The sequence below is a fragment of the Lemur catta genome, chromosome 21 (assembly GCF_020740605.2).
Source record: "Lemur catta isolate mLemCat1 chromosome 21, mLemCat1.pri, whole genome shotgun sequence".
NCBI classification, from domain to species: Eukaryota; Metazoa; Chordata; class Mammalia; order Primates; family Lemuridae; genus Lemur; species Lemur catta.
This window is the reverse complement of record NC_059148.1, coordinates 26,485,872-26,511,482: the sequence shown is the minus strand read 5'-3', so window position 1 is coordinate 26,511,482 and position 25,611 is coordinate 26,485,872. Positions and strand designations below refer to the sequence as shown.

General features: G+C 46.1%; 1 protein-coding gene and 2 long non-coding RNA genes across 3 annotated transcripts; 2 read left to right on the top strand and 1 right to left on the bottom strand.

The window, feature by feature from the left end:
• Positions 1-1,077: 1,077 nt before the first annotated feature.
• Positions 1,078-7,019, top strand: LOC123626095. Its single transcript, XR_006730737.1, has 2 exons — positions 1,078-3,337; positions 5,111-7,019. It is a non-coding gene; the product is annotated as an uncharacterized LOC123626095 (long non-coding RNA).
• Positions 1,767-15,931, bottom strand: P2RX4 (purinergic receptor P2X 4). Its single transcript, XM_045534893.1, has 12 exons — positions 15,720-15,931; positions 11,723-11,870; positions 9,346-9,417; positions 9,173-9,245; positions 8,646-8,742; positions 6,889-6,969; positions 6,643-6,784; positions 6,411-6,547; positions 3,424-3,517; positions 3,248-3,313; positions 2,842-2,937; positions 1,767-2,348 (listed from the first exon to the last, which is right to left on the bottom strand). The coding sequence occupies exons 1-12, from the start codon at positions 15,851-15,853 to the stop codon at positions 2,331-2,333; spliced, it is 1,158 nt and encodes a 385-aa protein (XP_045390849.1). The 5' UTR covers positions 15,854-15,931; the 3' UTR covers positions 1,767-2,330.
• Positions 15,932-15,940: 9 nt separating this feature from the next.
• LOC123626092 lies at positions 15,941-22,457 on the top strand. The gene is made up of 3 exons (XR_006730732.1): positions 15,941-16,901; positions 21,400-21,501; positions 22,313-22,457. It is a non-coding gene; the product is annotated as an uncharacterized LOC123626092 (long non-coding RNA).
• The last annotated feature ends 3,154 nt before the right edge of the window (positions 22,458-25,611 follow it).

Below are 25,611 nucleotides of genomic sequence, written 5' to 3'. Positions count from 1 at the left end.
TGAAGAGTCAAGAGCAGGGGGCTCCTGTTTGAAGATCCCGCGGAGGCTCTGATGAAAGTGGAAAGAAGTGCACGCAGGTGTATGATTTTGCAGAGCTGTGGGGGTCCCCGAGACTCCTGGAAGCCCATCCGTGGATGTGAGGTTGAAGGATTCCTATTTAAGGGACAGAACCAGGGCTAGGGAGTAGGGGTGTAGCTGATGCAAGATGACTCTGGTGAGTAAAATAAGTAGTGTCCCCTCACAGCCCAGCTGGCCTTTGCATTCCATTTTAGAAAAGAGGAGGCCAAAGTGTCCCCCGCTCCAGAAGACAGCCAGTAACTATCACTCCTTAGCCTGCAGGATATTAATAATAAACCATTTGTGTTAGTCCATTTTGTCCATTCTGCTGTAACAGAATACCCGAGACTGGGCAATTTATAAAGAACAGAAATTTATTTCTCACAGTTCTAGAGGCTGGGAGTTCAAGATCAAGGTGCCAGCAGGTTGGGTGTCTGATGAGGGCTGTCCTCTGCTTGCAACAGGACACCTTGGTGCTGCATCCTCTGGAGGGGAGGAACACTGTGTCCTCACGTGGTGGAGGGTGAAAGGGCAAAATGGGGATGAACTCCCTCTGCCAGGCCCTGTTATAAGGGCGCAGGTCCCACTCGGGAGGGCAGAGCCCCAAGGACTCAGTCACCTCCCAATACAGCTGCACTGAGGATTAAGTTTCCAATGCATGACTTTTGGGGGACACATTCAGACCATATCACTATGCCTAAAAATTCTAGCTCCATTTGATCCATGTGCTCAAGTGAGCATGTTTTTATTTTATTTATTTATTTTTTGAGATAGAGTCTCGCTCTATCACCCGGGCTAGAGTGCCATGGCATCATCATAGCTCCCTGCCATCTCAAACTCCCGGGCTCAAGCGATCCTCCTTCCTCGGCCTCCCGAGAAGCTCGGACTACAGGCATGCGCCACTACAGCCAGCAAGTTTTTTCTGTTTTTGGTAGAGACGGGGTCTCGCTCTTGCACAGGCTGGTCTCAAACTCCTGAGCTCAAGTGATCCTCCTGCCTCGGCCTCCCACAGTCCTGGGATTACAGGCATGAGCCACTGTACCTGGCCACAAGCACATTTTTAAAAGGCAGCATGAACCAAATCTTCATCTGAGGGATTTGGTAAAGTTTTTTTCCAAAACCAAGAAAAGCCCAGTTTGGTCATTTACCCAGCAGCTGCAGAGCACTTCTAAAATAATCATTCTCCTCAGTACTTGGAAGGGAATTTATGGCAAAGGAGTGTTGGGGGGGCAAACTGCTTCCTTTAGGGGGATTCTGAACACCTGATGCAGAATTAAGTCAGTGTGAAGTCGCAGCTGGAAATAGCTTCCTGAGCACTTCACACCTGTGGTGCGCTAGGTATAGGCGGTGCTGCTTTTGGCTGGAGACTTTAGGAAGCAAATAGGGAGGAGAAAGGATAAGCCACTTGCCATGTTACCTAAAATTGTGTGACCTATAGTAGTGTTATCATTTTATGTGAAAATGTAAGCACAGGTAAGATGTCGCTAGGAAAAAAATCATGTAAACTCTACAGGAACACAACCTAATGAAGATTAAAATTCTTAGGCTTTTAAAATAAGTGGGGGGAAAATGAGTAAACTCCAGTAATAGACTGTTTCAGGGACCTTTTCTCAGCACAGTGAGCCAGACAATAATCAGATTTATTGGTTGTAGTAAAAGGTTAGGAAGGAAAAGTTCTAGCACGTGCTCTGAGACAACATAGGCAAGGATTAAGGAAAAAAATCATGTTTTAATGTTTGGTCCTCAGTCACCTAACTCTACCTCATGACCTCAAGGACACAGTCCCTGGTTGTGGGGAGAGGGATGGCAGCCTGGCGTGCTGAAAGTCTCCTGACCACACCAGGTGGCTTCCCTTCCCCATAAAGTGCTTGACCAGAGTTGCCATGGCCGGGAGGGTTGGGCCTGTCCCGCAGGGAACTGCAGACAGGAACTTCCAAGGATGGCCAGCCCCCGATGCCCTGGGGCAGGCCCCAGCCCTGGAAGCGACAGCAGTGTCACTGCCCCCAGGCCAGCGCTCACCCCGATGACCCCAGGCTGCAGGGACAGCAGAGTTGACCCAGCCAAGAACGGACTGGTAACCTACTGTGCTGAGTGGGCAAACAAACCCGAAACACAAAACCCAGGGGCTGCTGGGCAACCCTGAGTACTTGTGGAGAATGAGTCGGAGTCCAGAACCTTCTCTGGGGTGATGTGGCAGCCGTTTCCCCCTCCTCCTCACTGTGCTTCGATGGGGCCGTGGGGAGCCCAGGTGTGGGGTAGGCATCACTGGTCCGTCACTCACTAGCAAGACCCTGCAGGGAACGGTGAGCAGGTAAGTGCACACCCAGCATGCACTGCCCCCAGGCAAGCCCGGGGTCCACAGTGAGGTATCTTCCCTGAGCCTTCTGGACAGTCCTTCACAGCTGGGGGCACTCAGGTGGGTCCTAGGCATGGGACCCAACCCTTCCTTTTATACAAGGTCAGTTTAAGTCGTGTGTGGATATAAATTTTGTCATAATATCCATTACCATGACTAGAGATGTCACTGACTGAAACAAGGCTAGGTTTTGAAGAGCGAGTCCGCCTGAAGACAAGTATGAAGTAAACACTAGAACGGTGGTCTAGAGGAGAGCGGATGCTGAGAACGGCATGGCTGCCACAGTGGACGACGCGCCGGAATAGCGCCAGCCTTCGTACCAGGGCCTCCCCAGACAGGCCCAGGGCCCAGGGTTCTTTCACCCCTGGGACAAGAGGCAGGTAAGGTGCTCGGGCAGCCTGCCTGCCGGGAGAACAGGAGGGGCCTACCTGCTCGTAATCTTCCACATATTTATACTTCTTCTCCCGATAGTAGTATCTTTTCTTCATGCAGTAGAGGACTATGACATCACACAGCACTGTCGCCTGAATGTAGCACAGGGTGAGAAAGAATGAGCCGGGATGCTTTTAGCCCCATTACTCTGTGTGTGTGCCCCTTCCCACACAGCCTGGAATCTTCCACTGGAAAGGAAAGGCTCCGCCATCGTCCCAAGGGGCCCAGTCTTGGGAAGGGAAGGTGGAGGAGGGGTGGGGCCAAGGGAAAGCAGCCTACAGGGTCAAGTCTAGACACAAGTTCAGGGTCCAGGACGCCAAGCAGGGTCTCCCCTCACTGAGCTGACTGCTGCTGAGGACGCCCCGGCCCAGCAGGGTGAAGGGAAGGGCCTGCACCACTCACCACCCCCAACAGCGCCAGGCCGGAGCCGATGTTGATCATGGTAGGGATGATGTCAAATTTCCCAGCCTGCGAAGACAGGAGAAAAAGAAGGTAAGTTTCTGCTGGGGTAGGGAGAGGCCCCTTGTCCCTGCTGGGTGTGAACAAGGGCTGGCAGCGGGGAGCCAGCAGCAAACTACCTTTCCGAACACAATGATGTCGAAGCGGATGCCGTATGCCTTGATGAGTGTGCGCTGCTCGTTGCCAGCGAAGTCACTGTAGTACTTGGCAAACCTGGGGAGAAGAGGGCAGATTAGAGGGAAATGGCACAGGATCCTGGGTCCTGGGAGAGGATGTCCCTTGCAGAGCTGGCCCTGGCTAACGGTCTGCTCTACCTGCTGAGCAGACACCGGAGCACCTCAGGGCCTCTCTCCTGGCTGATGTGAGCCCACGGGGTGGAGGGACACAGTGAAGCCCGCCCCCAGCATCGCTGTCCTCTCCTACAAGACGGCAGAAGCTCTACCCTCTTGCTCTGAATGTCCTTCCTGATATGGCTGAGCCACCTTCTCCCTCAAAGGGACCCTGGTCCCTAACAGTGAGCATGTGGCCAGCCAGTGCTGCAGGTGGGGGACTCAACCAGCTGAGAAACTCACAGCACCAGCCCTGAATTGTTTTTTTTTTTTTTTAAGAGACAGGGTCTTGCTCTGTCACCCAGCCTGGAGTATAGTAGTGCAGTCATAGCTCACCATAACCTCAAACTCCTGGGCTCTGGTAATCCTCCTGCCTCAGCCTCCCAAGTAGTTAGGACTACAGGTGCATACCACCACACCTGGCTAATTTTTTAAAAAATTTCTTGTAGAGACAAGGTCTTGCTATGTTGCCCAGGGAACTCCTGGCCTCAGGTGATCCTCCTACCTCAGCCTCCCAAAGTGCTGGGATTACAGGTGTGAGCCACCACACCTGGCCTTTTTTTTAAACCATTAATGAATGAATGGATAAACAAAATGTGCTCTTTCCATACAACGGAATATTATTTGGCCATAAAAAGAGATGAAGTACTGATAAATGCTACAACATGGATGAACCTTGAAAACATGATGCTGAGTAAAAGAGGCCACATAGTATATGATTCCCTTTATATGAAATGCCCAGAATTGGCAAATCCATAGAGACAGAAAGTACATGGGTGGTTATTAGTGGCTGGGACGATAGAGGCTGATAGCTAAAGGGTACAAGGTTTCTTTTTGAGGTAACAAAAATGTTCTGAAATCAGCTGTGATGAAGGTTGTACTTACCTGTGAATATACTGGAAACTACTGAAATCTGCACTTGAAATGGGTGAATTGTATGGCATATGAATTGTATCAGTAAAGCTATTTAAAAACATATATAGCAACTTTGGGAGGCTGAGTCGGGAGGATCACTTGAGGTCAGGCGATCAAGACCAGCCTGAGCAAAAATAAGACTCTGTCTCTACAAAAAATAGAAAAATTAGCTGGGCGTGGTGGTGTGTGCTTATAGTCTCAGCTACACAGAAAGCTGAGGCAGGAGGATCGCTGGAGCCCAGGATTTTGAGGTTGCTGTGAGCTCTGATGACGCCACTGCGCTCTAGCCCGGGCAACAGAGTGAGACCCTGTCTCGAAAATAGAAAAGAAAAAAATATATATAGCAGCAGATGGTGGGGGGAGAATCACCGAGACATGGTACCATGGCCTGTGTTCTATGGGGATCTAGCAGGAGCCTGCGCCTACACCCTAGGCCACGATCCGTCGGGCCCACAACTTCCACATCACGATCCAGGTCTGGGAGACTCGGTGGGGCCTGATGCTGGCCAAGGTCAGGTGGGTGGGTGCCCTGAGGGCTCCATCAGCTTCTCTCTGTTCCTAGGTCCTGCCCCAAGCTTGAGGTTTCCACAGTGGTTTCTATGAGAACTGTGGTCGAGATGCAGCAACACAGATGTAACTGCTAGGGGAAAATGCCAACAATGTCTGCCCTGCTCTCAGTGAGCCACACGATTCAAAAGGACAGCAGATCCTGCCTTTTCCGAAATTTCTTACTCTCCCATTTGTATCTGATGCCGTGCATCACCGCTAGGGGGAGACAAGTGCAACACAATAGAGCTGCTGACCGACTCCAACAGCCTTGCAGGGCCTATTTTTCAGAGTGGCCACGTGTGTGAAAAATTTAGCAAAGGGCCTGTGGAAATGGATGTGGCTGCAGATTTTGCTGCCTCAAGGAAACGGCAAATGTGACCCTGGCCCAGCCCTCTCCTCAGATTACCAGCTGCGCAGGGTTGAACAGGGTCCCCCCAGATTCACAGCTACCTGGAACCTGTGAATGTGACCTTATTTGGAAATAGGGTCTTTGCAGATGCAATTAGTTAAGATGAGGTCATACTGGAGTAGGGTGGGCCCTAAATCCAGTGACTGACGTCCTCATAGGAAGAGGAGACACATACAGACAAGCACAGAGGGATGAGGTTTCATGTAACAGAGGCAGAGACTGGAGTGACGAATCTACGAGCCAAGGGACCCCTCTGGCCACTACAAACTGGAAGAGACAAGGAAGGATTCTACCCTAGACCCTGCAGGGTGAGCGTGGCCCTGCAGCCACCTGTATTTTAGATTTCTGGCCCCCAAAACTGTGAGAGGATAAAATCCTGCTGCTTCAAGCCACCCAGTTTGTGGTGCTGGTACAGCAGCCCAGGAAACTGTTACACCAGATTTCAGCAGGACACCAGCGAAGGCCTTTCTTGAGCCTAAAAACCTGTTTCCCCTCCCCTCTGGAGATTCTGGGGTAGGCTCAGCCTTCGAGAAGCCAATTCCTGGGCCCCAGAGGCCTTTGGACCAGAGGATCACAGGATCAGCCGCACCTCGAAACAGCGAGTGGAGGTCATGGCGGAGGCTGGCCCTGGACAGCTCAAGTGGCCGGCCTCTCCTGGCTGCGCTGCAAATAGTCTCAACACGTTTCTTGCGACGGAAGGGCAAGGAAGGCTCTTGGGCTGGGATGCCACTGGGGCAAGATGCTCCTTGGAGCACTTTCCCTGGCATGGCCTTCCCGCCTTAGATGGGGGACGGGCAGCCTGCTGTTGGGGTGCTGCCTGAGTGCTGGATGCCCCCACTGGAGAGTGACCAGCCACCAGCACCCCGCACTACACACGAGTGATGGGGCCCAAGCTCATGCCCACCTAAAATTGTAGCCAGGAGACACGTTGTGGTCGACGTCCCGGGTGTCGAGGCGGCGGAAGGAGTACTTGGGCAGGCAGAGGGCAGCGGCTCTGTCCAGGTTGCAGTTCCAATTGACTTGGATGCCCATGATGCCCCCCTGGGAGTGACGCAGGGACAGCAAGACTCTCATCAGCGCTGGCTCTGGTGCAAGACACGTCCTGTCATTCTGGGAAAGCCGGGGCCTGCACCTACCTCGACAGCCATGTCCTGGAAGCTGTGTCCTGCGTTCTCCACTATGTCACCGAGACGGAATATGGGGCAGAAGGGATCTGTTTTAGCATCATAAATGCACGATTTGAGGTAAGCAGTGGTGATGTTGGGAAGGATATTCCTCCTGAAGTCGGGAGCAAGCAGAAAATCAGAGCGAGGAAAACCTCAGAGAAGAGCCAGAAGTTTCTCCAAGACATAGACGCACTCGCACACCTGGCCAACACTTACTTGGTGAAATTAAATTTGGGATACCAGATGTTGTTTTTAACCAAAAGAGTGAAGTTTTCTGCAGCCCTTAAAAAAGCAGGTCTGAAAAAAATTATAACGTATTGTTAATAAAAGTACAAATATCTATATAGTCACATACCTGTGTAATATTTTAAAAAACTTATACATATGTATCTTACAATGGCATGTAGTTGAGAAGAAGAGGAAGCATCTCTAGCATTTTCTACTCTTTTCTGCATAAACACTAGGTCAAGAGAAGAGATTAAGCCAAGCCTTCCAGGTTCTTCCTTTCCTGGAAGGGCAGGGCCTTTGTCCCCAGGCATCAGGAACAGAGGAACCTGGGGGGTGGCTAGGGAGGGTCCAGTGTGGAGGCCTCACTGAAAATGACTTAGTGGCAGGTGCTGGGTTTCGGGGCTTGCCTCACTCTGGTGTTCTCGGGGCAATGAATGTTCAACAGATCTAGTTTTACAAGTCAATGCAAAATTAAATTTCATCTACAGGCTGGATCCTGACCTCATCTGAAAAGCACACAAAAAGTGCCCGCTTACTGGCACACTTGCCTTTTCTCAGAAGTGCCACGCTAGCCCCTGGCTGATGATACAAGTTGAATCTCTCCCCGAGGGGCCTCATTTCTTTGGGGGATTTCTACAGGCGAATGCAGCGCTGTAGGGCTGACCCTTCTGTGGGGGAGGCCTCCCCTGATCCGGGTGGGATCTTTGAAGCCATAAACAGCATCAGTCGCCTTCCCAGCATTGAGACAGGAGCAAAGCCGATGACAGGGCCACACAGTGAGGACAGCTGAGCCTGTCCCTGCTGCTGCCAAGTAAGGCCTTGATCAAGCACTTCTCTCAGGGCTGTAAAGTCCTGGATTATAATAGGGTTTTTCAAACTTTTACCTTTTTGTCATTTCCTGTACTATAACTTCCCCCCTGCACCCCGACATCTGTGTACCTCATATGTAATACTTCAAGATTGACTCATCTTTTTTAAAAAATTGAGATGAAATTCACATAACATAAAATTAACCATTTTAAAGGGAACAGTGCAGAGGCATTTAGTACATTCACAATGTTGTGCAACCATTGCCTCTATCTAATTCCAGAACATTTTCATCACCCCAAAGGAAACTGCTACCCACTGGGCACTTACTGCCCATTCTCCCTTCCCCCCAGGCCCTGGCACCTACTAATCTACCTTCTGTCTCTGGATTTGCCCGTTCTGGACATTGCATACGAATGGAATCATATACAGGTTGAGTGTCCCTTATCCTTAATGCCAGAAGTGTTTTGGATTTTGGATTTTTTTGATTTTGGAATTTTGCGTCCTGCAAATGGAGCTGACCGGAGGCAGCTTGGAGCAGAGACTGTGGTGTTGTCCCTTGAGCCCCAGTTCTGGCCATGCTGGATCTTTTTGGCTTAACTGAGTAAACCTCCCCCTGCCTCGCATATGTGTGTGTGTGTGTTAGGTGTATTTGCACAAATGTGCCTAAGGCACTGAGAAATGTTTCCTGTCAGTTATTTGCAACTGACAAAGTCCTTACAAGTGAGTCATCTGCACCCATATCATGAGTGACAAACACTTGTGGTCCACCGCGCCACTGACGGTGACTGCTTTGTGGTTGAGAACCCTTGTCCTAGGGCAGCCTGACTGCACAGACACCAAGAGCACACGGAAAGCCACAACACACAGGCTTAACTCTTCTGCCGCCTCCGCTCAAGGCCAAGACCGGGTATTTCCTTCCCAGAGGCAGGACTCACTTTGGCACGTGTCTGTCGTCCTCCACTGGGCACCAGGCTGCCACCTCACACGTCTTCACAGACCCGTCGAAAGGCACGCATCTGCCCGTCGAGACTCCTACAGGGGCAAGGAGGACCCAGGTCCAGGGGGGTCTCCTCTTTTCCACCTTTGTGGGGTAGAAGGTGAGAGCCCCACCATAGCATCCTATGCAGCCAATCTTAAGCTAGTGCGATTCCAAGATTTAGGCAGCATCCAGGAATTGGAATCGGGGGAAGAAGACAGTCACCTGAGTGCCAACTCATGGACAGGGTGATGTCAAGCCACAGAACCAGGCAAGATGTGGGATGGTTTTGGGGGCTCACACAACAGAGGTGAGTATAGAGAGGGTCCTGGGGCCCCAATCTCAACACCAGGCTGACCCAGAGGCATGTGAAGTAATTAGGGGTTTTTCTTTATCCCTGAGATTTCTCTATGAGAGAAGCTCCACAGGGGAGGCAATCTTGTCGGGGGCCACCCTCCTCTGGTGGCGGTGGCTGTAGGCTCATACCGTTGCTATGGGTGCCTGCGGAGCCAGCAGTGCAATTGGCATCTGATTCACAAACAGTGGTCTTATCTGGAATCTGGAAACAGAAGAACAAGTGAAAACAAGCTCCACGTGGCTGGCCCCTCACACAGCCAGACAGGCACCGAGAGAGCGGGTAAGGCCTGGGAGCCACCTACCTCAGGACAGGTACCCTGGGTCTGGTTCATGGTAATGATCATGTTGGTCATAATGAAGAGGGAGTTTTCCTCCTGCAGGGTGGAGAGAGCACTGTCGTATCACCCTCGGAGTCAAGCAGAGCCCTAAAGTCAGACTCGCTCAGGGTCAGCAGGTGACATTTCTCTCTCTGAAAATATTCTGTTTTCTCCTCATAGGTAAGAAAGTGCCGAATCATTGATTTAGAGTTTGTGGAAAACAATTTGCTCAGATGAGACAGAAGAACTGTTAATAATGACCTCCTAATATAAGGAATAAAAGGAAAAGGTCTTAAAAGATTCTAGTGGGACGCCTGCCTCCCCGAACTGGGCACTGGCATTTTATTTATTTATTAATTTACTCTTTTAGAGACAGGGATCTTGCTATGTGGCCCAGGCTGGTCTTGAACTCCTGGGCTCAAGCAATCCTCCTGCCTCAGCCTCTTGAATAGCTGTGACTACAGGTGCACACCCCTGTGCCTGGATGGGTGCTGGTATTTTAAAAGGAGACACCTGAAGTTTTCAGCACTTCATACTGCTAGGAAGAAAAGAGACAGTGATGGGAGCCCCAGGCCTGACAAAGTGGTGGAAGCTCTAGAATAGCTGGCATCTTCCAAAGAAAGGCCTAGAACAAACCATGTTGGGAGACAAGGAAATGGCCACAAAGATGAAGCATGAGGATGTGCATGAGGCCAGAGTCTCTGCTGCCACCTGTCACATTCCCAGGTATTCAAATAGACACACACTCCTTGTTTGGTGTTTATAGAAGGCTGCTCCCAAGACTCTCCCGAGACTTGAACAATTTCAGTACAGTTTACTTTTTGTTTCCTATCTCTTATCTACTTCAAATATAGGGGAACTTCAGTCTGGAGATGAGCCAAGTAGATGCTCACAGGTGATTGTGTTCCAGCTACAAAGAAACACAAAGACGTAAGAGCTCAAGAACAAACCCCTGTGGAACTCACATAGCCCCAGCCTGGATCCGCTACGGAAGGTGGAGTTGCTGTGTGTTCCTTTCCACTGAGGGGCAAAAATAGGCCCTGTACCCGTTGCATGTCCAGTGAACATGCGGAGCCTCACATTCCCAGAGCGCACCTGCCGAGGCCGAGGCCTCAGCGGGAGCAGCAGTCTCTCTGCTGAGATGGGTGCACGCCCGCAGCACTGCCCACCTCCAGCCAGCTACGAATCCCCTGTTCCAGTTGACTTTTGTGGCTCATTAGCTCTGTCCCCTCTCTGGACACCCCAAAGCCCCTTCTCTGGAGAAAGCAGGGGGAAAATGGACACACTTGAAGAAAGGGTTTCTTTTTTTTTTTTTGAGAGAGAGTCTCACTCTGTTGCCCAGGCTAGAGCATTGTGGCATCAGCCTCGCTCACAGCAACCTCAAACTCCTGGGCTCAAGCGATCCTCCTGCCTCAGCCTCCCGAGTAGCTGGGACTACAGGCATGCACCACCATGCCCGGCTAATTTTTTCTCTCTATATTTTTAGTTGTCCAGATAATTTCTTTCTATTTTTAGTAGAGATGGGGTCTCGCTCTTGCTCAGGCTGGGCTTGAACTCCAGAGCGCAAACGATCCACCCGCCTCGGCTTCCCAGAGTGCTAGGATTACAGGTGTGAGCCACTGCACCTGGCCAGTAAGACAGTTTCTAAAGTCCCTGCTTTCCTTGACAAGAGCACTAAGTTAGGAGTTCACAGCTTATCTGTGTTTGGTAACCTTAGGCGCCCTAGCACATAAGCCATCTGGAGAGGTACGTCAGGGTTTGGCCCTGTGGCATGTAGCTGTTACCAGGGCGAAAGAGTCAATGTTTATTTAATTTGGAGATTTGCAGATTAACAGCCCGGAGACTAGGATGCTGCCTCTGTCAAGCAATTTCTTCCCTTTGTTCCTGATGGGATCCTAGGCTGGTACGTCTCTTTCCTTCTTGTTTGAGTTTGGGTCTCTAACTGTGGTTAAAGTTTTTACACTATCTGAAAAGATTTACCTTGTGGGGTTTAAGACAATAAAGCAAACTCAAAATGTGGAAAGGTGATGATATCTCTACCTGAATTTTTCCCAGGATATAAGAGATTTGCTTTCTCACCTTTCAGGGCTTGAGACACATGGAGATGTCCATCTGGAAAGCTTCGTGTATTTTAGCTAGCCACCTAGCTAAAGGAACCATATGATCTGTTAGTTGTTAAGCCAAAAAGAGATCTGGCTGCCCTGCTTTCTTAGACTAAAACAATCCAGTCTGGGCATCAGCGATGTTAGAACTCTGGCCATGTCAATCATTAATCAAGTGTGCAAAGTCAGCAATGGGAAAGGCGCAAACCAGAGGTGTCAGCATTAGTAGCATTAGACAGAAGTCACAGTCGAAGACATACCTGAGGTGGTATCACGTAATCAGCCACATCCCAGATCCGGAATCCAAGTTTAGAAGTGTTGGTCACAGCCACACCTTTGACCTTGGTAGTAACTGAGCTGACCACAGAGTCCATTTCCTGGTAGCCCTTTTCCCACACAAACACCCACCTATAAAATAAAACAGGCCTCTTAGATTGCCATTTAGGATTCACTGAATTTGAATTAATGCGAGGGAGCTTCTGGTAGCCAGAGGCTGAAAGTACAATGTTTACTAATTAGGTGACTTTGCAAAAGCTACTTAACTTCTGGGGGCTCTATTTCCACTTCTACAAAATGGGGATAGTAGCACCTAAACCACAGGGTGGTTTGTGGGAAACAAATGAGATGATGCAGGTAAAGCCCTTAGCACAGCGACTGGCACAAAGAAAATGCTCAGTGAATGCTGTCTTTATTATTAGATACTTGAGCACTTTCAGTCCCCTGTGACTGGTGGGAATCATCAAGAGAAAATAAAAGTTATGATAATAATAGTTACCATTTGAGTGCGTTTAGGTGCCAGACACTGATCTAAGCTCTTTATGTGTATAAACAATTTAATCCTGACCATTTTACAAGGCAGGTATCATTGTTATCATCTGCATTTTACAGAAGAGGAAACAGACACAGAGAGGGTAAGTGACTTGCCCAAGGTCACACAGCTAGTGAATGGCAAAGTCAGGATTTGAACTCAAGCCAGAAGCCTCTGAAGCCTCCTCTTACCCACTATGCTCTGTCTAGAAAAAAGAATCCTACCTTTTAAGGAACTTTTTATAGTAGCTTTTTACTTTTCCCTCAAGAATTTAGGTCATATGTATGCTCTTCTCCTCTGAAGTAAGGATATTACTACCAGTTGGAATAATTAAAAATCTAAAGGCCTTAGCACATTGTAGTTAAGACACCAAAACCCAAACTGGAGCCAGCAGGCTCAGCTCCACCCCTCACTAGACATAACTCTGGCCAAGTTGCTTAACTTCTTTGTGCCTCAGTTCTTCCCATCTATAAGATGGGAATGATAATAGAAATTCACAGGATTCTTGTGAGGTTAAATGAGTTAATGTATGTCAAAAGCTTAGAACAATGTTTGTGAATCATCACTGGTAGGCTGAAACTGGCCAGGAGAGAGTATTTACACCTTGGAAATTGGCCAGGACTACAAATCAGAACTCCTCCACCTTGAGCTGTTGTTAAAAATCTACCAGAGACTATTATTGTTGTTATTTCTAGAATCAAGAAATGCTAGGATCCACTTCTTCTTGTAAGTCCTAGATGTTAAGACTTCAGAAATTCACTAGTTTTGGTTACTTATTTATGGGTTTGTTTGACCCGAGCAGTCCCCAAATTCATTGCCCATCTTAGAGATGAAGTTTGCTCCTGACAAGTCCTCTTCTTCAGGGCTTCTAGGAATTCAGCTGCAGTATAATTCCATTTAATTCCAGTCTGACACACAGAAGCTTAAGGCAGGAAGGCCACTATTATTTTTCTAACACTACTGTTATTCTGACACATAGAAGCTTAGGGCAGGAAGGCCCATGTACTCCCCAAGTACAGTGAGTTTCTTAATTTAGAGTTACATGATTTCATTCCAATCATTATCACGCAATTAACTACTTCCTCAATATGTGACTGACTAATAACAGAATTAGATAACTGGGAATTGCATGTTCAGTCTTTTTTTGAGGAAGGGTTACTGTAGATCACTAAGGGAGAAGAGACCATAATTTCACCAAAACGAATTGAATCAGGAAGTTAAGAGATGAGGCTGGCCAGGTGCGGTGGCTCACGCCTGTAATCCCAGCACTCTGGGAGGCCGAGGTGGGAGGATTGTTTGAGCTCAGGAGTTCAAGACCAGCCTGAGCAAGAGTGAGACCCCCGTCTCTACTAAAAATAGAAAGAAATTATATGGGTAGCTAAAAATATATATAGAAAAATTAGCCGGGCATGGTGGTGCATGCCTGTAGTCCCAGCTACTCGGGAGGCTGAGGCAGTTGGATTGCTTGAGCCCAGGAGTTTGAGGTTGCTGTGAGCTAGGCTGACGCCACGGCACTCACTCTAGCCCGGTGAACAGAGTGAGACTCTGTCTCAAAAAAAAAAAAAAAAAAAGAGATGCGGCTTTTTTTAAACAAAGGCTTTGGTCGGTTTTGATTATAGCAAGATAAATAAAAGCAAAAGCATATTCTGCTTTAAAAATCTCATGATTGAGGTAGAGAATGCTCCATAAGGAGCCCTACAGAACTGTGCTTCCCAACAGTAATATGCTGCAAGCCACACATGTAATTTAAAAATTTTAGTAGCCATGTTAAAAAGTAAAAAGAAATAGGAAAAATTAATTTTAATGATATATTCTGTGTAACCCAATATATCCAAATATTTTAACATGTTACCAATTAAAAAAATGTACTGATGTCATAGTTTAATCTTTTTATACTGTCTGTGAAATCTGGTGTGTATTTCACAGTTAAAGCACACCTCCATTTGGAGTAGGAACAGTTAAAGTATTCAGTGGCCACATGTGACCAGTGGCTGCCATATGGTACACCCAGTTACATACTGTCTGCAGCCCAGAATTTTACAGGTACCCTAAGGTAGATGTGAACTGATCCTCCCATAAGAAGCAAAAGCCAAGAGCAAAAAGCTGCATGAGAGCTCTTGACCCTAAATGCTTCGGGTCTAACCAGGGATATGAACCAGCTTAGTAGCAGGCCTCAAAATTTAAAGAGTGTATCACAGTCACTGTAGGGTGACCAGTTGGTAGGATTGGTGCCATGTCAAGCCTGAGACTTAATGACTCCAAATCTGGGTGTGGGCCAGGTGGTTCTGATGTTGAGTCCACACCTGGAAAGCCATCTTCTTGAATACTATCAGTACCTACTGCTGATGCTGATAAATGTTGGAAACCAAACCTGCCCCATCACGTGAATTCCCCTGGGCAGTGTTAATAAATTCCAAACGCTGCCACAAGGTAGGAGGGGTCTGTTACTTTTAAACGATCCTTCACATGAGTCTTCCATGATCCTGTAAGTTTGGGATACTAGGTCACTGGTTCCCAAACCTTGCTGAACATCAGAATCATTTGGAGAGTTGGTTATACTCAATAGCAATTGAATCAGAAGGTCTGCAGATGGGAGGCAGCAATCAGAATTTTTTTTAAAGATTCCCAAATGGTTCCGATGTGCAGTTTCCGGACCACTGCCCTAGGCCTTTTAAGAAAAGGAAACAAGCCTGATGAAACATCTGTCAGCCCAACAGCTGTAGACACCATAACACCCCAGGTGGTGTTTAAAGGGGTTCCAGTTGGCAAGGCAATTCCCACCTCCTCTTTCAGGTGGGAACTCAACTGTAACTGGTGCTTTCGAGTACAATGATGCACTAAGTAAGGCCCGAGGGTGGCAGGGCATGTACAGCATAAGGCCGCAGCCTGGGGAATGACTCGGCTAAGGCAGGCACCATAAAAATCTCCGACAATCCCACAAAACAAAGGAAGTGAGCCCTAAATACTTTTGGAAGCGTGACCTCTCTACCATCTCGGGTTACCACTTAGTGCTCAAGGGAAAGGACCAGAAGCCACAGACCCAGAAGGAACCAAATGCAAATCCCAAGCCTTGGTTTTGTCAGCAGATCAACAAAATGCGAAGTGAAGGGCGAAGATTGAGACATTCAGGGAAAAGCCCCCACAGCCAAGGGGCATCATGGAGCCACTCGCAAGGTCACACGGGAAAAGCAGGGTGAAGGTCCAGCCAGGCTTTGCTTTAAAACAGCATCGAAGCAGCCTCCCGTCCCCGGGGCCCCGGCACGGAGGAGCGGGTCCGCCAGTGCGGGAAGCCCGGGAAGGCTGTGTCTCCGGCCTCGGGTCGCCACCCTCGGACTCCACCTGGAGGGCGCCCGTGGGGCTCTGCCGGTGACCGAGCCCGGACGAGCAGGCGCACCGCGGACCCGAGGGCTGCCCGGGCCACCGGCCGCCCCCGCGCCGGCCGCGCTCACCCGATGACGTAGGCCAGGATGAGCAGCTGCACCGCGCGGTTCATGAGCCCCACTTTACGGCTGCGGATGAGCACGATGCGCGGCGTGTCGTACTCGAACAGGAAGGGCCGCAGCACTTCGCAGCAGCCCGCCATGGCGCCGCCGGCCTCCGCTCTGCGGGTCCCGCTGCCCGAGCCGCCTCCTGGCCCCGGCGCGGAGCCCCGCCCAGGCGGCCGGGCGGCGCGGGGGAGGGCCCGGAAGGGGGCGGCGCGGGCCCTGGGGCCTGGGACGCGGGGAGGAGGGACCTGCTCCTAGAGGATGAATGATCCCTCGGTGATCCCCTCAGGAGGGCTGGGAAGAACAAGGGGCCCTCTGAGGAAGATGGGGCCAGCCAGGAGAGAGTGACCTCCTCGAGAGGGGGCTGAGTTCGGGTTGGGGGTAACGAGTGACCCCCTTAGGGGGCCTAAGAGGACTAGGGACCTTCTCAGAGGCCTTGAGGTCTGTGGAGAACAGCTACCCCTTAGGAGTGCAGGCTCCAGTGGGGGGAGCTGGGGCGGCGCTGCTTTCTCAATTTCTGGGGGAAAAGTCTCAAATATCGGGTATCTTAGGAACCCTGGGCTAAAGCCACATACCCTGTAAAATGTCCCGCTTGGAACTGAAGCCTGGCCACATTCCTACTCTAACTCAAATGCTTCCTTAGTTGCAGCCCAGGAAAGGAACACCCATAGTTCCACCTCTTGGAACACAATTTTCTACATGTATATTTGTTCATTCCCTTCAGATATGTTTTCACAGGTGAATTTTGTATTTAGTTTTGAAAGGACGGTGGATCTTGTAAGCGAAATAAATCAGCTCTCTGCTCTCTCTCTCCCTCTCCACCTAGCTAACAGGTACCCTGCTGAGCTCTGTTTTCCCAACATCTCAGAGGAGCCCAGCAGACAAAAGGACATGTCAATTTTTTTTAGTTGCTAGACCTATTGACCAAAACTGCTTTTTAGCATCTGTTTCTATAGCCTGGAGTAGTTCCTGAGAAGCCCCTGGATGACAGCAGGGGGGACAAACTCCAGACGTCAAACCCAGCCCAAAATCATATCTTGAGGCAAGGTTGCTGACAAGCTATCTAACAGCCATTCCTGCTCCCTATCACCAAAGCAAAGAAAAGGATGCATCAGTCTCACACATCATGCTGTTATCTGCTTGCAGGTAAGAAGAGAAGGAGCGGATACAGCAATTCACAACACCCTGGTAATTTGACTAGAACCATAAGTCATCTTTCATCCTTTTTTTTACATTTCCAAATAAAAAGCTCTGAGTAGCAGGTTTTCTAGGCCAACACACTTTTCCATTTTCTTTCTTGTATTTGGCCCCTTCCCACTCTTGGGAAAGTAAAATAAACTTCATCCTTCTATCCTAATCTTTTTTTTTTTTTTTTTTTTTTTGAGACAGACCCTTGTAACCTCAAAATCCTGGGCTCAAGCGATCCTCCTGCCTCAGCCTCCTGAGTAGCTGGGCCTACAGGTGCGCACCACCACGCCTGGCTAATTTTTTCTATTTTTAGTAGAGATGGGGTCTCGCTCTTTCTTAGGCTGGTCTCAAGCTCCTAACCTCAAGCAATCCTCCCGCCTCAGCCTCCCAGACTGTTAGGATTACAGGCTCTTTGTCTGGAGAAATTTTTTTCAAACCAGCATGCACTAGCTCTACATTAGCTCACCACCCTAACAGTTTCACTATTCCATTCAAACATATTAATAAGCGTATTCCATATGCCAGGTACTGTCCACTGAACAGAATAAGCAAAATACCCCATTTTCATGTGGTTTAAATTCTAGCAGGTAATTGGCATACATTTTTAGTTTGTAACCATAGTCAGTGGTGGTGCTTTTTATTTTCTGATCCACACTACTTGTTTTCCATGTTACTGCAGGCTCTTCATAACGACAATTTTTAGTCCATGGACTGTTTCTTCTGGAGAATATGCCATGATTTCCCTAACTGCTCTCATTTGATTGCTTCTTAGTTTGTGGATCCTATGCATAATCTTTGATACATTTTTAGTTCATTTCCTGGATGTAAGATTCCTAAGCTACACCAACTCATTTTTCCAAATATAAAAAGGTGAATAATAAAATATGCAGAAAGCAGGCAGCATCTGCTTCTAGAAATGGAATTGTTAAGTTAGAGGGAGGAACAGAGATGCTACCATCTCCAGTCCAAAATGGTCCTGAGAAAAGGTGGTGGGGTTTAATTTATTCATTTGACAAAAATGTACTCATCTGCTCTGTGGTTGATGGGGGCCTCTGTCTTCCTGGCCAGGTATTCAGGTGCTGTCTTGGACCCACTACCCTTAAGAAGAAGCTGCCTTGGTGTTTTGTCCCTCCCTAGACCCCTGGGCAGCTGCCCCTTTAGGGACCTTGGCCACCATCTTTCTGGTTGGGGAAATGGTCCCATTCTCGACCTTGCTGGATGTGGGTTTTAAACTCTTACTCTTAGCTTTGGTTTTCCTGTGGGCGTTGGCATCTCCTCAGCCATTTCTACTGCCTTTGACCTTTGACTTTCCACTGAGCCCGCTGGTACTGGAAGGGGCCTGTGGTCTTGTCTGGCTTTGAGGGAGCCTTCCTAGCCTCACCCAGTTTTGCCTTGGTGCCCTTGGCCTGATGCTTGGCTGTACCTGGTTTGAGAGGTGGCTTTGTCACCTCTCCAGGCTTCTTGGCTGGCTTTTCCACCTCTCCAAGCTGGAAGGGTTCCTTCTTTGCCTCACTTGGTTTCTTGGGGCCCTTCTCCTCGGCCTCCCGAGTTCTGGGGGCCACCAAGGCAGCCGTCCTCCTGGGCTGGATTTTCCTCTTGTGCTTGGGAACTAATTTGAAGCTGCCGGTGGCCCCTTGGCCTTGGAGTTGAGAGGTCTAGTGAGGAGGCCATGACACATGCCCATGGCTAGGGCCTGCTTCAGCAAGTACTTAAAGTAGATGATGTCCACTGATGGGTACTTGTGCAGATACAGAGGTGAACAAAGTCTTTGTCAAAATGGAGCTTGGTGCAGTTGGGAGGGCTTAAATTCTGTATAGAAAAGGAAAACCTAGTTGCTAAATCTTCATTGGAAGGGGACTTAAAAATGCTTTTCCTTAAGAATCAAAACACATTTCTAATCCTCATTAATACTTATCTCATAGTAACAAGTTCATCTCAACCTTACAGATCCCTAATTTAAGTGATTTACCTGAGTTTTGGAATGAAGTCAGTTAAGAAGAATGTAGAAATACACATTTTTATAAATTGCTAGTTAATAACATACTGTTACTATTTGTAACAAATTGTTAATATTGTTACAACCAGAGAAGCTGATTCTGAAAAATGATTAGGAAAAGGAAGTTATTTCATTTATATTCTTTTTTTTTTTTTTTTTTGAGACAGTCTCACTCTGTTGCCCAAGCTAGAGTGCCGTGGCATCAGCCTAGCTCACAGCAACCTCAAACTCCTGGGCTTAAGCAATCCTTTTGCCTCAGCCTCCCTAGTAGCTGGGACTACAGGCATGCGCCACCATGCCCAGCTAATTTTTTTTCTATATATATTTTTAGTTGTCCCGATAATTTCTTTCTATTTTTTGTAGAGACAGGGTCTTGCTCTTGCTCAGGCTGGTCTCGAACTCCTAACCTTGAGCAATCCTCCTGCCTCGGCCTCCCAGAGTGCTAGGATTACAGGCATGAGCCACCGCGCCCAGCTGGGAATGTAGTTTTAAAAGAAACAGGATTTTAATAAAGATACCAAGACAATTCAGTGAGGAAAGAATAGTCTTCAACAAATGGTGTTGGAACAACTGGATGTCCTTGAGCAAAAGAATGAAGTTGAACTCCTACCTCCTGCCACATATTAAAAAAAACTCAAAATGGATTAAAGACCTACATATAAGAGCTAAAACTATAAATCTCTTTGATGAAAACATAGGTGCAAATCTTTGTGACCTTGGATGAGGCAATGGTTTTTATTTTTGACAACCTAAAGTGCAGGAAATGAAAGAAAAAAATAGATAAATTGGACTGCCTCATCAAAATTTTAAACTTTTGTTCTCCTAAAGAACCACCAAGGAAATGAAAAAAACCCATAGAATGAGAAAAATATTCAAAAAGCATATATCTGATAAAGGTCTAGTATCTTGAATATCTTAACAACTCTTACAATTCATCAATGAATGACAACACAATTTAAAAATGGGCAAAAGTATTTGAATAAATACTTCTCTAAAGAAGATACACATGTGATCACTAAGCAAATGAAATGATGCTCAATATCATTAGTTGTTAGGGAAATGCAAATCAGAATCACTATAATAAAAAAGATGGACAGTCAAAAAGATGTTAAGGATGTGGAGAAACTGAAACCCTAACACATTACTGGTGAGAATGTAAAATGGTGCAGCCACTTTGGAAAACAGTTGGGCAGTTCTTCCAAATGTTAAACACAGAGTTACCTTAGGACCCAGCAATTCCGCTCCTAGGTCTAAACCGAGAGAATTAACATGCAAAAACTTGTACATGAATGTTCATAGCAGCATTCCTAATAGCCAAAAAGTGAAAATAAATGTCCATCAGCTAATGAATAAACAAACAAAATGTGATCTATCCATATGATGGAATTTTATTCAGCCACAAAAAGAAACGAAATGCTAGCACTCTGGGAGGCCAAGGCGGGTGGATCACTCAAGGTCAGGAGTTCGAGACCAGCCTGAGCAACAGCGAGACGCCCGCCTCTACTAAAAATAGAAATAAATTATCTGACCAACTAAAATATATATAGAAAATATTAGCTGGGCATGGTGGTGCATGCCTGTAGTCCCAGCTACTCGGGAGGCTGAGGCAGTAGGATCGCTTAAGCCCAGGAGTTTGAGGTTGCTGTGAGCTAGGATGAGGCCACGGCACTCACTCTAGCCAGGGCAACAAAGCAACACTCTGTCTCAAAAAAAAAAAAAAAAAGAAACAAAATACTGATACATGTTACACCGTGGATGAACCTTGAAAATACTATGCTGAGTGAAAGAAGCTAGACACAGGTCACATATTGTATGACTCCATTTATAGGAAATGTCCAGAATAGGTAAATCCATAAAACCGAAAGTAGATAGTGGTTGCCAGGGGCTGGGGGAAAGGAGGAATGGGAAGTGACTGCTAATGAGTATGAGGTTTCCATTTGGGTCAATGAAAATGTTCTAGAAATGAAATAGTGGTGATAGTTGCAGAACCTGTGAATATACTAAAAGCCATTCAATTGTACATTTTAAAAGGGCAAATTTTATGGTACTTGAATTATATCTGAATGCTAAAAAATGGGGAGAAAACAACCAAGGCCTCAGAAAAGTCAAAGTATGTACCGCGCAAAACAATGGGGCCAAACATCATGTTCTTACTTCATAAAGGAGCACCTCAGGCCCTCAGCAGAGCTTACGTATTTTTTTGTTAGATACAGTTCAAACAGTTTTGATTATCTGGTTTCTTTGTTGCTTGTTAAGCCAGTTCATCATTACCTTCTTCCTTGAGGCTGTCCTTTCCCATAGAGGTGGTGCAGCAGCCATTTTTATACTGTGTGACTGTATCCTTCTGTCCATCGTTGATTGGACCACAGGTGGGGACCTGGACCACAGGTGGGAACCTGACCTGAACCTGGCCAGACTGGTTTTGGCACTGGGATAGAGGCAGCTCTTTGTTCTCTGCAGGTGCCTGGAACTGAGTTGACGTAACCATCACATTCATGGAGAAGCGAGGGGGGTAGGCTGCAGAAGCTAAAGAAGGAAACAGCCTGGCGAAGAGATGCAGAGGTGAGAGAGACTAAGAGAATGGCCACTTTGGTTTCTGCTGAGCTTCCACTTCCTGGTTCTGCCACCTCCCTGCTCCTTCACCTTTACTCTTGAGATACACCTGTAACCTTCTAATAAACGTTCATTTCTTTCAGAAGGCAGATAGCCTTCTGAAACTTAGAATTGAAAAGATCATGGCTATGGAATGAGCACCCAACAGATGAAAAATGTCTAATAATGTAGGTGTTAAAAGAAACATTTGTATGAATGCAGCAAATTAGAAAGAGGTAGGAGGCACTGCCTGAGGCCACCAATATTAAGAGCAGCGATAACTAAATAGCCCATGAAAAGAAATAAGTTTCTATAAAAAGCAGAGTCAAGAACTCCATAAAGCTCATCAGTCTGGGACCATTTAGTTGAGAGACCAGCAGTGACAGACCGCAGTGTGCCTGAGGGCATCATTTGGTTATGGCATGATAAAACTGACATTTGTCACAATGGCCTTGAGCCACAAAAGGCCAGTCAAATGAGGCAGAATCTTTTGTTGAGGAGTATCTTCAATGAAAGAATGTTTAAATTCAATGTTCAGGCATTAAAGATGTAAGATTCACTTATCTGGCACATAGACATTGTGAAATACGTCATTGTAGAACATAATGACAGATACATGTGGCACAAATGTATAATTATATATACTTCCAGAAACAGAACATCTAAATCAAGAACAAGTTGATAGCAAAAGTGCAGAATAAATTATAATTTTGCTGCTGCTTTCTCCATGCAGTCCTTGAGACTGAATCTGTTGTTGAATTATACCTTTTTTTTTTTTTAGGAGGAAAAAAAACCCCAAACCTGACTCTTGTCTAATAGGCCATATGCTGATCACAGAGAATCCTCTTTGTGCTACCTGCTAGATCAGTGGATCTCAACCCTATCAGACCCAATATCCCTTGGAAAATAAATATTTTCCAATATTCCTTTAGTTGCCCTGGAATAAATTAATACAGAATGTGATCTATCTATACTCAATTAAATATAGATGTATATATATGTATAGGTATGCGTGTGTATGTATATGTTTGGTTTATACTTTCGTGATGGTTAAAGATGTTGGGCTTCTTTTCTTGTGCTTATTGGCCATTTGTACATCTTCGGAGAAATGTCTGTTCAGATCCTTTGCTCACTTTTTAATTGGAGTATTTGTCTTTTTAAGTTGTAAGAGTTCTTTATATATTCTAGATACAAGTCCTTTATTAGATATATGATCTGCAAATGTTTCCTCTCATTCGGTGTGGATTACAGATTATTGAAATGGAGAAAATGGGAAGTATAATATGATACTCTTGCAGACGAGCTGGACCTATTTTAATAACTGTGTCTTGAGAGCGCAGCACATTTGACATTCAGTCTCTAGGAGATAAAAAGACCTCAGAGATCACATCCTTTGATAGGCTGTGTAGATAGAGGGTGGATGGGGAAAGAGCTATGAATACAAGAGGTAATGTGGGGGGGGGGGGGGGGGAGGGTTGTAAGTAGACCTGTGTGGACTGTGTGTGATATTACTGAGAACAAGAGGCAGCCCAAAACTAGTCAATCCCATGTGTGATTTTTCACAACAGATTTCTTATCACCATGCTGCAAAGAAAAAATTTTAATATATAGGATGGCAATAATATGAAATCTATATATATTTTATATTTGATTTAATTTGTTGAACATGTGTAATATTTGTAATTCCAAAGGCAAAACTGTTGAAAAGCTATTTTTAATTTAAAGCTATTTTTATTTTATTTAAAACAATTTAAAATATATATTCAGGGAGTCTCCTTGCCATCCCTGCCTCTTCTCCATTCTGTTTTCTCCTTCCACCCAAAGATTGTCATTTTTATCAGTTTTGTTTTGGTCCTTCCAGAGTTTGGTTTTCCAAATATAGCAAGTGTGTATATGTGTGTATGCGATATCCCTGTTCTTACAGAAAATGTAGCATACTGTGTATACTGTATTATTCTATTTTGCTTTTTAAGCTTAATAATAATATAACATTTAAAAAATAACCTGATAATGAAATTTAGGGACATCTCTACATTTCACTTGTCTCTCATCCTTTGAAAGCATTTGGGTCTAACTAGTTAAAAAGAGTTCCAAATCTCTGTTACATATATGCACTTAATAGCTGGTACAACTGATACAAGCATTCTTTTGGCAACTCAGATATCACAAGTCACATTGCTGCTGGTAATGTGATTTTCTGAAATGAGGGAACAGTTCTTTATCAAGTGTTTTTTCATTGATTTTTTCCCAATTTTAATTGAATTTTTGTTTACCAAAACAGCTGAGGCGGGAGGATCACTTGAGTCCAGGAATTCAAGACCAGCCTGGGCAAAATAATGGACACCATCTCTACAAAAAAATAAAAAAGGTTTTAGCTGGGCATGGTGGCACACGCCTGTAGTGAGTCCATGCCTGTCTGATTCCAGGATCTTTGTTTTTAACTATTTCCTTGTGTAGCCTTAAAATGCTGTAAAACCAATTTGTCTACTCTAAAACATTGTGCGATATTGTGCAGGGCCATTTTTATGATCAGACCTGGTTTCATTGCTTGGTGTGTACCAAGGTAAGGGATAAGAGGATTGTGGGGTCACCTTGAGACCCCTTGAGAAATCCTGCTTGTGGAGATGGCAGTTCATGAAAGCCCCATACATTTCATCATATTCTCTGATGACAGAAAGACAGGAACACATTAGTGTACAGTATAATCAATTCAAATTTGTTTAGAAACTATTAGATGCCCAAATATTTAAAAGGATTACCCAATAGACTCAGGAAAATAGGACCCAAAGATACAGTCTCATTAGTGTCAAATCCTCTGACTTTCTAAGATGGTGTCTTAATTACTATAGTAGGCAGAATAATGACCCCCAAGGATAGCTATGTCCTCATTCCTGGAACCTGTGAATAGGTTACTTTATATGGCAAAAGGGACTTTGCAGACGTGACTAAATGAAGGATTTTGAGATTGGGAGATTGTCCTGGGTAATTTAGGTGAGCCCAGTTTAATCACAAGGGTCTTTGAAAATGGAAAGGAGAAGCTGAGAAGTCAGCATAAGGGAAGGAGATGTGAAGACAGAGTGAAGAAATTGCTAGCTGGGGACCGTGAGCCCCAGAATGACCTGGAAAAGGCAAGGAGAGGGATCTCCCTAGGGCCCCAGAAGGAATGCAGTGCTGCCAGCGGCCTGACGTTAGCCGGTAAGACCCATTTTGGACTTCTGACCTCCAGACCTACAAAAGCATAAGTTTGTGTGTGTTGTTTTAAGCCGATAAGTTTGTGGTAATTTGTTATAGCAGCAGTAGGAAACCAGTGTAGTTACTAACTCCATGGAAACATAAACATAAGATTCTTAGATTAAGCCACCAAGAATTTCATTTACTATCTTTAGTCTTTAATCTTGGGACATTTTGTTTTCTCTTGCCTTGGTGTACGTTTTCTGTGTACGCTCAAATACATGGCAAGGGCCAGGGCTTGAAGGAGGAGTGCAAACCTATAACTGAATTAGGTAAATCATTATTCCCCCACAAAGTAATTTTTATGAACACAGAAGATACATTTCAAAATAAGAGCTTAAAAAAGAAATTTAAGACCATTTGTGTGCATTTAGATTGTTCCTCTTTAAAAAACAGAGAAACAAAGGTTTTTAACACAGTGTAGAAACATTTGTCTCATTTAATGTTCTTAGTGATGTTTTGCAGTAAGTGGAGGTAGGAATCCTCTTCAGTCGTAGAGACTGATGCTGTGACAGGTGATAGACCAAAGAGGCAAAGGATACCAAGTACATAGATTTACTTCCAGTGGAAAAGCTTCCAGTTATTTTTTTCAATGAAATTACATCATTGCCATCAACCCTATTTTCAAGTACAGAAGTTGTAGAGGAGCTGAGTCTTCACCATGATCAAATAGCATCTAGGAGGAAGAAAAACCTAATGGTTTGATAGCAACAGTACTATATATGTGTTCCTTACTGGCAGAGCCAGCCAAAAAATATGTTAGCTCCACCTTCGAACATTGAAAGTAAGCATTTAATTAGTATCCAGATGTTCTGTAGAGCTACCACAGGAGCAGTCCAGCAGGCAGTA

Excerpts from the sequence above, each read along its gene's own strand:
- P2RX4 (XM_045534893.1), bottom strand. The coding sequence starts at position 15,853 with ATGGCGGGCTGCTGCGAAGTGCTGCGGCCCTTCCTGTTCGAGTACGAC. Across the intron at positions 6,548-6,642 it reads TCCAGGACATGGCTGTCGAG|GGGGGCATCATGGGCATCCA; the intron begins GTAGGTGCAGGC and ends CGTCACTCCCAG. Across the intron at positions 3,518-6,410 it reads TCTCCTGGCTACAATTTTAG|GTTTGCCAAGTACTACAGTG; the intron begins GTGGGCATGAGC and ends TCTTCTCCCCAG.